This window comes from Aplysia californica, unplaced genomic scaffold, assembly GCF_000002075.1.
Source record: "Aplysia californica isolate F4 #8 unplaced genomic scaffold, AplCal3.0 scaffold00194, whole genome shotgun sequence".
Lineage (NCBI taxonomy): Eukaryota > Metazoa > Mollusca > Gastropoda > Aplysiida > Aplysiidae > Aplysia > Aplysia californica.
Genome location: NW_004797464.1, coordinates 278,554 through 292,575, shown reverse-complemented (window position 1 = coordinate 292,575; position 14,022 = coordinate 278,554). Strand labels below are relative to the sequence as shown.

The following is a 14,022-nucleotide window of genomic DNA, read 5'->3' as shown; positions in this document are numbered from 1 at the left end:
CAAGTATTTGGAATACAAAATTTATTGTTTCAATAAAAATGTGAGTACATATAGGTCAAACCAGCTAGGTCCACATGCTTCCTCATGGTGGGAGAAAGGCAGCAGAGGAAAAGATTTAAAATTGGAGGTAAAAGTATCATACAGTATGGTTTTAACAGTGCTTTCTGCTTTGTAGGGTAATTTTTGGGAAACAGGACCTCCCAGTCCAATGTCAACTCTGATAGGACAGAGTCAAGAAGATGGACAGCACCTTAAGAACTCCCCAAACAACCCCAAGTTCAAGAATTCTCAACTAGGATATGACCCTGAGTCGTCCATTTCATAGTCCAGTAGGATACCAATTGCTCTTAAAGTAAAGACTTTATTCAACACTTGGCACAAATGTCCATTAAAGACTGGTAAAAACCCCCCACATGTTTTGATAAAAATACAGATGACACAGTTGGGTTTTAAACATGCGAATATCCACATAAATTTTTCAGGATCAGAGTACCAATTGTCCTTTCTACAAAACGATCAAGTAGCACAGAACTAAGTTTGACAAGAAAAAGATGCTTAGTATCACATTCTTCAGAAACATAATATAATATATTGTATGAATATATATATTAATTTTCTGGTTAAATACACAAGGAACAAGGTCCAGTGGAATCAGATCATTTCTGAATTCTCAAAATCCTGTGGAATCAGATAGCTTCTGAATTCTGGACATCACTTTTGAAAGTCAGATCTCACAGATATGGATAAAAGAATGAGATAAATATGACGTCTACAGATCATACTGAGATAAACGTATTGGCCGGTAATAAAGATGAGATTTTAAATAATCTGTTGGCTAAAGAATAAAAAATATTGAAGACTACAATATGTGTCACGACACGGAAGAATTGGCCCTCGTCATAGACTTATTGGTATAATCTGAAAGCCTTCTTGATCTAGGAGAAAAAACTCCCATTTTGAATAGAACATTATGAAAATCAGATAACTCAAAGCCATCCTCTTCATAAAAATACATTTTTTCTTTCTCCTGAAAAATTTTAAAAAGTCTCTCACCTGATCTTATCACAAAGGCGACGAAATGCAACTTCAGAACTACCTTAATCTGACATGGTTTCAAACCAGCCAAGTCTATTTATACATTCATTGTTCAAGAAAATGTACAAGGTACTAGAACTGTCAACTGGACATTGTCTGTTATAATCAAGACTTTCAGGCAAACATGTTGTGTCCAGTGAGTTATGATTGCAAAACCAATAAACACAAAACTGTTGAATGGAAACTATAAATGTCATCACATAAGTCGATATGTAGATTGATACATATTTGATTTATAACAAAAAATCTTTTGATTTTGATCACAACTGCTTTCACTTTAATTTCACGACCATCAACTTACAGCAATGCATTATTTAGAAAAGTCATTATGATTATTTTAAAGTCATTAATAGATAAAAAACAGTTCCTGAAAAAATGGTGTAAAAGAATTGCCACAAAGTCCACATTATTGAAAATTATTGTAGTCAATGAAATATAAGAAACAATTAATGACAAGGTCTTTCTTTAAACTTATTATCAAGCATCATCTTATGGCTGACATGTTATATTTCCAAAGCATAGCGTTTTAAAAATAAATCTACAAAATACACTGATCATTTAGCTGCACTGGGGCAAGGCATAGAATGAAAACAATTACTATTATAAATGGAACAAAAAATAACTTACATGTTATGTAAACGAGTGACAATAAAATCTTACAGATGTTCAGCTGTGACAATGAGATCTACTTATGATAAGCGAAAAAAGAGTATTCTCCTCTGCAACAGTTTTACATGACATAAATGCAAAGCTCTACTGAACAATAAGCAGTAAAGTACAAAAGCTACGTCCATCTCTGTAGATCTGCTCTCAGCAGCTATTCAACAATAAAAAGATCTGTAAAGTTCTACGGGGCAATAGACAGAAAAAGTACACTATATAAAGACATATCTACTCTCAAAAACGATTAAAGAAAGAGTGACTTCAGAGAGCAATGCAATCGAGTAGAGCAAAAAGACATTTTTTAAATGTTGACATAACACATTGAGAGCAAACTGAACATGATATTCCAGCCTCCCCACAGTGAAAACAAATAAAACTGCAGCTTTAATCTAAAGAAACAAAAATCTTTAATTTGCTTATTCTATAAAGATCCAAAGGATAAAGAGTTGTACAACAGACTATTGAGGGAATAAAATCATGACTGTGTAATTGACAGAGCATGGCCTTGAGCAAAATATGCATTAATTAACAATAAGTGGAAGATAATATTTCAGTCGGACCAGTTATTATAATGAACAAACTTTACTTTTGGTAAGATGTGTTCTGATTTCTGATATGAATTTATCACAAGAGTGATAAATTTCAAATGGAATTGGTAATGAAAACAGTATCAAAATTAACTGATGAAACAGAATAGAATCGCTTCCAGGCTTCTAAATTATCTGGTAAATTGCTCTGAAAAATAAAGAACTTCAACTGAAAAAAGTGTAGAAATTTGTTATTAAAAAAAGAAAGAAAATAAATAAAAGACAGAACAAAAGACAAGAAAAGAAAAAAGTTCAATGGCTTTCTGGGGTACTAAAAACTTAAAATATAGAACCATAACAACAGTATTGAACACAGGTGCGAAACACAACAATTAATTGCTATTTAGGTTTTATTGGTGGAGAAAGGGAGAAAGAAACAAGGCAAAAGATAATCAACTTTATGGAGTTCTAATTTCCGTCTAATCAGCATCTAAAAAGGTAAGCCCTCTTCTCTCTATTTGTGCTGCTGTTCGTCCGGGTGCTTGCAGATCAAGACGGGAATGTGCGCGTGGTGGAGGACGCTGTCGCTGACCGAGCCTAGGATGGTGCGCCTGACCTTGCCCATGCCGCGTGATCCCATCACAATCATGTTGGCCTTGACAGCCTGAGCGTGCTCCAGGATTTTGTGCCAGACTTCCCTAGCCACTAAACGCTCGAACGTGCCATTGATCTGGTGGAGGAAATTGCAAGAAATCGGCATTATAGTACGAAAGCCTGCTTAAACTTAAACACAAATCTCCCTCTTTCTTGCACACAAACACAGAAATCGGTGTGGCTGCCTGAGTTTCTTTGGTTTAACTAGGTTTTTGGTTTAGAGAGTTCGCTCAAATAGAGAAAAGGGAAATTTTATTATCTTTCGGTTTGTTGCTGTTTTTGGATTAATAATTTGATTTAAGCTTGACTCCACATTATTTCAAAGATAAATAAACATTTGGGGAAAGAGATGGGGGTTGGGGAATTACTTATCAATTCATATATATACACAAACCAGACCAGCATGGTTCTATTGCGACAGGGAGTGGCGAACATTTTGAACAGGTACAGTAACAAGGCAATACCCAATGTCCGGATGGGATGCGGGAACAACTTTACTTTCACAGTAATCCTGCCATTGAGAGCAAGGTAATGAAAGCTATATAATATCGTTACTGTAAAGAGAGCAGAAAAGAGTACTTTACCGAAACTACCATTCACTGTACTAAGAATCTGACTATCATGTAGAATTGCAATGCTTAAAAGACATTATAGATATATGAAATCAGGTGTACTGAATACAATAGTTATTATACAAATCTCTCTCTCTCCCTCCTTTTCCCTCTCCCTCCTTTTCCCTCTCCTTCTTTCTTCTCTCACATTATTGGTCTTGAATATCTGATTGACAGTGGTCTCAATGGCTGCTGCTTTTTCCCTGTCTTGAGTCTCCAGCTCCTGGATACGGCCTGGCGTGGGACCTACAGGGGAAGAAAGGGAACAAAGTCACAGTCAGAATTAATTTGCTATGAATTGCCAGGCAAGCCAGGGAATTTAAAATCTATTTTTGAAGTCACACTTTGGTCACAGACAATATTATAATTTTATGAAAAAGCATGTACACATGTGATGAAAAAGTATGTACATATGTGTCACGGCATAGAGGAATCAGGTGCTTGACAATTTTGGGGCATATGGAATTACTGGTATCATCTTAAAGCCTGTCCATTTGCCTTGCTTTTGATAAATAAATTATCCTTTTATCTTGGGTACAAGTAAAGATATTAGCGATTGAAGGAGGTGGTTTCAGAGGTAAGATTAGCGAGAAAATGGCCACCGAAGTTGAGTTATTTCCTTAGCTTGAGAGTCTGTGGGAACAGAAATTTACATCTTTTATGCCTTTGATCAATGTTTTTCAGTAAAATTCACACAGAAATGTGTTTTTAAAGGGCATGAAAGCCAAAAAACATAAATCAAATAAAAATTGATATATCTGCTGAAAAATGCCAGTTTCTTGACTTTCATTATTTTGACCGGCGCCTGATTTCAGAACGCTGCTTCACATATAATTTCATGAAAGAGCATGTACATATGTGTCACAACATAGTGGAATCAGGTGCTTGACAATTGTGGGGCTCGTGGAGTTATTGGTATCAACTTAAAGCGTGTTCATTTGTCTTACTTTCAATGAAAAAAATACCCATATCTATCTTAAACAGGAGTCGAGATAATATTTGCGATTGAAGGACCTGGGGATTGCCCGGTTTCATTATAAAATTAACGAGAAAACGGCGACCAAAGCGTGGTGACTTCCATAGCTTGTGAGTCCTTGGAAAAAGGAAAAATTTATATTTGTGTGCCTTAAATCACTGTTTTCAGTTTTATCAACACAAAAATGTGTTATTAAATGGACATAAAGGATAATGAGTAGAAAACACAAAGTTCCCAAAAAATTGCCAAACTTGCAGAAAAAAGCTGTTTTCTTTGACTTCATTATTTTGTCGAGCGCCTGATTACACCATGTCTCACACATAGTACGATTATACTATAAATAGTAATCTATGCAAACAAACAGGACAACAGAACTCTGAAACTAAAGTTCATTGCTCTGTTCTGTCATTTGCACAATTTTTGGGAACATTGCATTGACTAGATACATGTAGGGTACCAAAAAAAACCAATTCAATTTTGTCTCATAAAATGACATACTCATAGAAATAATGTTGGCTTTTATAATAAACTTTAACAATTTGGCAACAACACTGATTCATGGCATACAAATTTACATATCTGGGAGGGAAACTTCATATATTTTAACATACAGTGTTTGGGAGTAAAATAAAGAAAGAAACTGTCAGTTATACTGGGAACATGGGAGAAAAATAAAGACAGAAATTGTCAGTTATACTGGGAACATGGGAGAAAAATAAAATGACAACTTATCAATCTTGAGGGCTCAAGGTAAAATAACTACTTCATAAAACTTATCTTCATACTAAAAATATCACACTGCAAGACAAACTTAGTTAAGTTTTCTTATTTTCCCCTCTAAAAGTAATACTCTAGGTTAACTCTGAGTACATGTATATAGAAGGATGGATTATTCCACCTTTGAGCGCAGCCCATTCTATCATCCAATTTTTCGGCCCTGCAAACTTCCCTACACTATAATTAACTCTGCTCCAATTTAACCTATTTGCATAAAATAAACGCCAACCTGAGAAGAAATGAATGATCCGTGCAATGCATATATAATATAGGCCTACAGTTTTATTTTAGTGCTGGGGGTTTGTAGATTTTTGCTATGACAGAGCAATGCTGTACACCAGCTGAACTGGTTCACCGAATTTTAAGAGTTGATAAGATAAAAACACTACCTTAGAATTGCAAAGTTATATCTGACATTTTTATGTGTTACTTAGACCATGAGGTCAGAAACCAAAATGTTCTATCTGCTCTACAAAAATCATAAGATTATTAGGAGTCCTTATCAAGGTATTCAAAGAACTGCACTTGCACAAGCTTGACACTTATTGTGAAACGCAACATTTTTAATGTCAAATTTCTCAAAACCAGGTACTGAGCAAATAGAATTTTGTAATTCTGGGGTAGCAAAGAGTAAAGGGTGCGTTTACCTTCCATGACGCCCACATCACCAAAGTAGTCAGCCACATAGCATGTGTGCACCTCATTCCCTTCCCGGTGCACAAACTTCATGTAAACTGTGGGAGATGGACAGTGTGTAAGCATGACTATAAAATCAACATAAGATACGGAGTGGCATGACAAATTAAACATGTAAGGTTTATTATAAAGCTTGTTTCAAAACTGACAAAATACTTTAAAGGCAGGACCTCTAAATTCACTGTCCGCATCCTTCTGAACAGCGCTTTCAACCTGGATAATACAGTTCACTAGTGGGCGATTTGAATTTAGGTGGACGGAGGGGATCGCCTGGGTAGTAAAATGTATAATATATATGTGTGTGAGGCAGAGTGGTGGAATCAGGCTCTCGTCAATTTTTGGGCATGTAGGGTTATTGGTAGCATCCTAAAGCTTGTTCACTTGTCTTTATTTGGATGAAAAAAATATCCATTTATCTTGAATACAAGTCGAGATATTTGTGAATGAAGGAGGTAGATGTCACCTGTTGTCAGAGGTAAAATTGGTGAGAAAATGGCCGCCAAAGTTTAGTTATTTCCTTAGCTTAAGAGTCGTGGTAACTGAAAATTTACATTTTTTGAGACTTTAATCAACATTTTTAAGAAAAATCGACACAGAAATTAGTTCTTTCAAGGGTATGAAAGGTGATGGGCCAAAAAACAAAAATTTGATAAACATTTACAAACCTGCGGAAAAATGCAAGTCTCGTCACTATGATTATTTTGAAGAGACCCTGATTCCACCACGCTGCCTCACACACACACACACACACACACACAATATATATATATAATGCCCTGCTTCGACATAAATGCCAGTGGGTGGTACGACTATATTTAGGTTCTTAAAAGCATAGCTCTAGAATTAAACCAGGTGGGAGAGGATAGCAAAGAAAACTTTTAATTAACAACAAAAATTCTAGATTGGCCCACTGAGATTATGAACCAGGGCTATCTCCCGCATTTCAAATCTGGGCACCCATGGGGAGTGCTTGCAGTAAGAATCTGTAATTGTCTGTAGGTATTTCAGTAGGATAAATGGCATGTGTCTGAGAAAGCCAACCAAAGATTCTCTACTACTTAGGAAAGAATCTTTGAACCAACTGCATGTATTGTACAGGAACTGGGAATGACGGTAGAATCACTTTCAATTTAGGGAACAAGAAAAGGAGGGGGAAAGAGGGGGGGTAGCGTCCATCTTAGAGCAGAGTGCTTTCTTATCTGTACTTTGAAAAATAATAATAATAATAACACAGGGTGATTAAAAAAGAATACGCCAAAATCATCACACGATATTTCAAAAAGGAAAAACAATAGAAATCTCCAGCTTGGACACATGCGTTGTACATACCTTCAAATTTTTATTTCATGTTTTGCAAGTTCTCAATGTAGCCACCACCGGCAGCACGCACAACATAAACCCGATCACGCTTCAGGATGTCTCAGGCCACCGTGCTGGATGTAGCTGTTCTTCAATCTTTCATGTCATTGATATTTGCTGGAAGTGGTGGAACATAAACTTTGTCTTTAACATACCCCCACCAGACGAATATATTCCCCTTACTGCACGCAGATTCGAAAAACTTCATTTTCCAACAAGATGGAACACCGCCCGATCAGCATCTCTGGGTTCCAGCTCATCAGAATGAAAACGTGCCTCAGTGGTAGATTGGTAGGAATGGTAGAGGAGAGGTGCTTATGACCTCGCTTTCTGCAGTTGGCCTGCCAGATCTCTGGACCTCACTGTGTGTGATTTTTTTGGTGGGGGTATGTTAAAGACACAGTCTATGTTAAACCACTTCATCCCACTAAATTCCTATCTATCTAAATAGGATACGCAAGGATACCCCACCTGACTGCCCGCTGTGTGACCGCCAGGCAGGCGCGGTTTGTCCATAGAGCACGGTCGGGCTGTGCCACCCAAAATTTTTTAATGTTCTATTACGAAAAGCATCCAAAAACATAAAAAAAAGAAGTCAGAAACAAACATCAGCCAAATATTATTTCAAAACAAGGTCGTCGCTGGCGCCTTAACTGTCTTTTCTGTGTCAAAAGCGCTGTAAAACATATACTATGCCATGCCAAAGTCTGCGCTTTAACTAAACATAATAGGATATTCAACAGTGGTAACCTGACCTATAAATCGCTCTTTGGGATAATCCAAATGATGACGACACTCGTAGAGAGTTTGTCGGTACATTAATATTAATAAGACGGCACATCTCAAATGTGCCCCAAAAAAACATAGCCCTCAGTAGGCAGTCTAAAATTACTAAAAATAAACATGATAGACTGCACACTATTCTATGCCAAAATTATGTGATCCCGGAGCAATTCAGCGGAGTGCTCAAGTGAATTGTGATTGGCTCATTGTCTTGCCACTATTTTAAGCGACTCTGTGACCAGTGACCGTGAACCCGAGGGAGGTGAATGTGACATACTTAAGTCACCGTCCTGCGTCTTGTGAGTTGTGCCTTTGAAAGGTTTCGTAGAGGAGTAGTGAAATTTATTACTTTAGTGTTCAGTTCCAATGCAGGATGAAGAAACTGACGTTTAGCTAACAAATATATTTAGTTCTAGAAATTAAAGCGACAATCCATTTACTATGCCCTTGACTATCTTCAACCTGCTATAGCTTAATTGTGCACGCCTACTTTTTAGCCCCACGAGCCGCCCCTGCTGCCAGGATGAAACAGTATCGCACCATCTCTTTTCCTGCCGGGCACTTAGCGACCTGTGTAGCACCTACCTGCCTTCCCAGATATCGGAAATACTTTATACAGGGACAAAGCACAAACCTGTAAATTTTTTGCGACATCGACAGGCAGAAGGGCTAGAACCCAGGGGGGCTGCTGGATCAGAAAAGTAACTGTAAAGTTCCACCACTTCCAGCAATTAATATCGATGGCATGAAAGATCTAATAACAGCTGCAATAAACACTGTGGCCTGAGGCATTCTGAGGTGCATTTGGGAGGCATTCTCATAAAGGCTTGATGTTGTCCTGTCTGCCGGTGTTTGCCACATTGAGCACGTGTAGAGCATGGCACAAAAACTTGAAGACAACACATGTGTCCAATCTAGAGGTTGTTTTTTTTTTTTTTTTTTTTTCATTCTTTAAACATCGCATGGTGATTTTGGCGTTTCTTTTTTAACCACCCTGTAAAATAATAATGAATAATAATAATAATAAAAATAAAAATAATAATAATAATAATAATATAAAGAAGAAGAGAACAACAACAACATTACATGTAGATTACATAGTACACATTATAATATCCGCGGTAGGCTCTGTCCCTCTATGTGCTTTGCAAGAAAATTACAATCTTTCTACAGGTAGCCTACAATGTTTTGTCTCTTTCGCCATTGTCCATAGAATGACGGCCTTGAGAGGGTAAAAGCTTGCCATGCCATCATGCGTACGTCCATTGCGTGTTGATCTGCAGTGAGAGAGTTCAGAGAGGCTACATCTGGGCCAACTGCCGGAGATAGGGAGGAATGGTTGGGGGAGGGGGTTGTGCCAGTGAAATATGACCGTCACACACCCCATCAGACTGACTCTCTCTCTCTCTATCTCCTCACACACACACACACACATTCACTCTCTCTCTCTGTCCTCACATACCAACACACACACTCTCTCATTCTCTCTCTCTTCGCACACGCACACACACAAAGAGAGAGAGAGAGAGAGAGAGAGAGAGAGAGAGAGAGAGAGAGAGAGAGAGAGAGAGAGAGAGAGAGAGTAGGCGGCACACAGCGAGCAGGGAACAGACGTTGTTTTTTCTTTTTGTGTGTGTGTTTTTTTTAGGGAAGGGACCCAACGGAACACCGGTCACAAAAAGCCATGCCATGGTCCAACAAGCAATACGTGGACACGTGACCTTCACACGAAGACCAGAGAACGGGACATTCACCTTTCACCTCCGTAGGACCAGGCAGTTGGAGATTGTCAGATTGAAACCGAAAAGATTAAACATTCGCCACAGAACAGGTGCGGTCAGCCGTTTTATCCCCCACATACTTTTAATGTATGTAGGTGTTTATCTTACGCCCCCCTCCCCTAAAAATTAGATAAAAAATACACAAATCTATACTAAATCATAAATGAATTAATTTAAAAAAAATTAAATTAAGCAAAAATCTTAACAAAATATTGACAATAATTTTGATTTAAGAGGCGGGCTGCGATCTTGCCTGTCATGGTTAACCCAGGCTAAGCGAGAGGGATACAATATCCCAGCAGAGAGACCGAGATACTATTTTATTATTATTCTCGATCCACACCACTGTCCAATTGACATACTATTACTCCAACTACTACTACTACAACTGCTGCTGCTACTACTCTACTACTCCTACTACCACTACTACTACTGTTCCGTTCGTAAAGGGGACAAACGCATCTTTCTCCTTCCCACCTCTCTAACCCCCCATCTCTCTCTCTTTCATCCCCCCACCCTCTCTCTCTTTCCCTGCTCCCCCTCCCCCTCCTCCCCTCTCTCTCTCTCTCAAACATACAAACACAATATTGACAAAAGAAAGGCACAGTACAGCGCTTCTCTCCGACACACAACGGGAACTCTCACGCACATGTCGTCTAACTACTGTTCCAGTTCTGTTAGCTGACTCTGTGTTTGCTTTAGTAGAGGTTTTACGGCGCTCTGCATAAGGTCATATGAGCGCCAAGGGGTGGATGTCAACTGAAGTCCTAAGAGGGAATCAGGCTTACTCTGCTCACCTCTCTAGCTTCAACAATCAAGACACCCCGGAACTAGAAGGTCACAAGAGATAGGCAAACATACGAAAGAAGTAGAGGAAAATGACGATAGTGAGGACTGGGAAAGAAAAAGCAGCAGTTCCCTGTGGTGGTTCAGGCACAGTTTAAGTTATTAGCATGACATTGCTGGATCAGCCCATTTACAACTGTACTGCTCATTAGAACGAGAAATGCCCCCCCCCCCCCCTTTTGAGAATGGCCTGAAGACACTTCAGTCAGTGGCACCGCCTCGGGGGGTGATAGCTGACTCTGCAGACCGATAGAGTCCGGAACATTGGTAAAAACAATGCTTCAAACAAAATTTTTGTTTTAAAAAAGCAACCCCCCCCCCCCCAAAACACACACACACACACACACACAAACATGCCCGCGCATACAGACACACACGCACACAGACACACACGCATACACACACAAACACACACAGAGGCCTACACACCAACACACACAAACAAACACACATGACGTTTTAGTTTCAGTTCAGTAAGAGTTTTACGGCACTTGCAACATGTGTATACAAGGTCACAAGTTCCGAAGATCAGAGCAGAGAGGGTTTACAGTAGTATTACTGTAAACTCTCTGATCAGAGGTTTACAAGAGTGTCAAGAAAGTAACAAAAAAAATAATAAAAAAGGAAGACAAATTTATATAAGGACGATAGATTGGAAAGGAGACCAGAACACCCACCAGCCACCCACACATAGCGAATAATGTCCATTTGGGACTTTGACCTTGTATCTCGACTTCAGCGAAATTTTACCCTTTGTCCCATTGTCAGTTACAGACCTGGGCTGTCTTTGGTCAGCCTTATCTCAGACCCATAAACTATGATAAAATCAGGGAACCTCAGTGTAAATATGAAATTGCTTCACTTTTATGTGAGTATGAAGCGAAAAACATCGAGACACTAGTGGCCATTTATAGAGCTGAGACACCAGACGGACGGACAGACAGACAGACAGACAGACGACAGACAGACAGACAGACAGACAGACAGACAGACAGACAGACAGACAGACAGACAAGAAATGGGACCTACCAAATGCTCCCTCAAACCACCAACTTCTACCAATTCTTCCTTGTCCCGTATTCACTAATTTAAATACGTGTACATGAACCCCCTTCATTAATTTGAGTTAACAGAACCGCATCGACAGCATGACGACCATCTAGTGCAGGGGAAAAGCGATATAGACAGAAATAAAAGGAAAAGAGATTTTTTTTAAAACAACATTATAAACATGTCCTAGTAGTGGCGCTCTCCAAAGTCTAACCACAAATAATTGTGTAGATGGGATCGTAAAACATTATAAATGACCATCCGTGTTGACCATCCGTGTGTTTCTGTCCACGTGCCTTTGTTGTGTTTGTGTGTGTGTGTGTGTGTGTATGTGTGTGCGTGTGTGCGTGTGTGTGCGCGCGCGCGCGTGTGTGTGAGTGAGACAGGTCGTGTGTGCGTGCGTGCGTGCATGCGTGAACGACTGGGTACAAATGAATGCCAATAGTTTACGAGCTGGAATGTTGCATGAATGGCCGAAATCATCGTTGACTTGAAAGTACTTAATAAAATAGAGTCCAATTATTACTGATGTAGAGAGGCTTGGGGGGGGGGGGGGGTAGCTTTGATTTAGTTTAGTTTGAATAAAGAGAAGAACACAAACATGGCCGAAATTTGGTCTTTAGTTTTTTTTAAAACGGAAGAGGGTCACAAATTTGGCACATCTCGTGTTACTAGCCAAAAGGCCTATTTACTGATGTACAGGAGTGGGTGAACATGGGGGAAATCAAACAATTAAGCAAGCGATAAATCATCGTATGTATATATATTATGTATCTCTAACCAGAAATCTGCCCACTAAGCAGAATAATTAATTGTAAATGGCAGTAAGGCAAATTTTGCACGGCATGAATGAACTCTTGAGTCTGAGTCCGTATACATAGATGGGATGACGGCCATAAAGCGTCGGGAAAAATTAGCATTCAAGCTCTCTCGTCTCTGCGACATCCGCTGTCAAAGAAATGAAACCAAGCGTTTTAATTAGCCCTGGTGGGCTATGTTTCAGTTTTACAGTACTGTCAATACAGGTAAAATACGTGCCAACATCACAAAGGTCTTATTAGAAGAACATATTTATTGGTGAGATGAGGATGCGGGTGATCAGCGGGTGCTCTGGTGTGGTGTGCTCAACCTGCATCTTTCCTACAAACACATAATTATTGTCCTGATCTCTCCGCAGATGTGTTTGTTACTCTCTTGTGACACCTTTAAACTTGGTAATTATAAGACCTAAAAAAAAGTGTTACAAGTACCGCAAAACTCTTACTAATTCTAAAGAGATAAGGATGACAGATGTTAAATAAGAAAGAACAAAGAAAGTCTGGGCTGTGTCGTGGATTGCACGGTTCAATTTCTTGAATATAGGTTGTTTCGGGGTCGTTAAGGCTCTCCACCTATTTGAAATGCCTTATCATTGATAAGATGTCCAATTTGTTTTCAGCACTTGAAGCAAAATGAGGTCATATAAGAGTCGAACATAAGAGGTGATACAAGAGAGTAACTAAAACAAACAAGAAGAAAGGGGATATAATACACAAGGACTAAAGATATTTGGTAGGAAAGAAGGAGCAAGCCACACCAGAGCAACCGCCAGCCACCCTTTAGACATTCTATTCGGAGGTCCCGCATTTGAATCAAGCTCAGAGAAATGACCTTACGCTTAGAGAACAAATTATAACCTCCTTGCCTCATAGTTTTAAGTGGGCGTTGAACCAACATGGGACGCTAACATAAAACATCCTCTCGTGCTTTATGTACGGATCAAGAAGGTTAGATATCTATTTAAATAGTTATTTGTTGTAACGTTAGGTCCTTGGTACGTAGATCTACGGATTCATCGCTGCGTCGTCCACGCTCTAAGCCAAACAAAAAAAACCCAAACAAATGAGGATCATGGATGTTCTGTCACGAGCAGGGCACACGACTGGAAATTCAGGTTGTATGCTGCAACAACAACCCCTCGCTAGGCAAAAGGGAGAGTCTCTCTCTCTCCTCTCTCACCCCCCTCTCTCTCTCCCTCTGTGTGTGTATGTATGGGTTGTGTGTGTTGCTCTCTACGTCTCCCCTATCTTTCTCTCTACTCCGCCTCTATTAAGCCATAGTCAGAGTGGGCTTCGACGACCGCATGCAGTTGAGAGCGCCATAAAACATTTTTTAAAAAAACATAAGCCCTTGCTTGCCTCTCTCTCTCTCTCTCTCTCTCTCTC

General features: G+C 39.3%; 1 protein-coding gene across 3 annotated transcripts in view; it reads right to left on the bottom strand.

Moving 5' to 3' along the window:
• Positions 1-14,022, bottom strand: part of LOC101845692 (universal stress protein MSMEG_3950/MSMEI_3859) — a 30,404-nt gene continuing 16,382 nt past the window's right edge. The window contains exons 2-5 of one of the 3 annotated variants that reach the window (XM_005098813.2): positions 9,324-9,457; positions 5,951-6,037; positions 3,699-3,796; positions 1-3,015 (exon numbers count right to left, since the gene is read on the bottom strand). In XM_005098813.2, coding sequence (XP_005098870.1) covers positions 2,800-3,015; positions 3,699-3,796; positions 5,951-6,037; positions 9,324-9,387 — 465 coding nt within the window. In that variant the 5' untranslated portion in view covers positions 9,388-9,457 and the 3' untranslated portion in view covers positions 1-2,799. Of the gene's footprint in view, positions 3,016-3,698; positions 3,797-5,950; positions 6,038-9,238; positions 9,292-9,323; positions 9,458-14,022 lie in introns of those variants that run through there. The other 2 variants (XM_035969907.1, XM_005098814.2) reach the window with 2 other exon arrangements.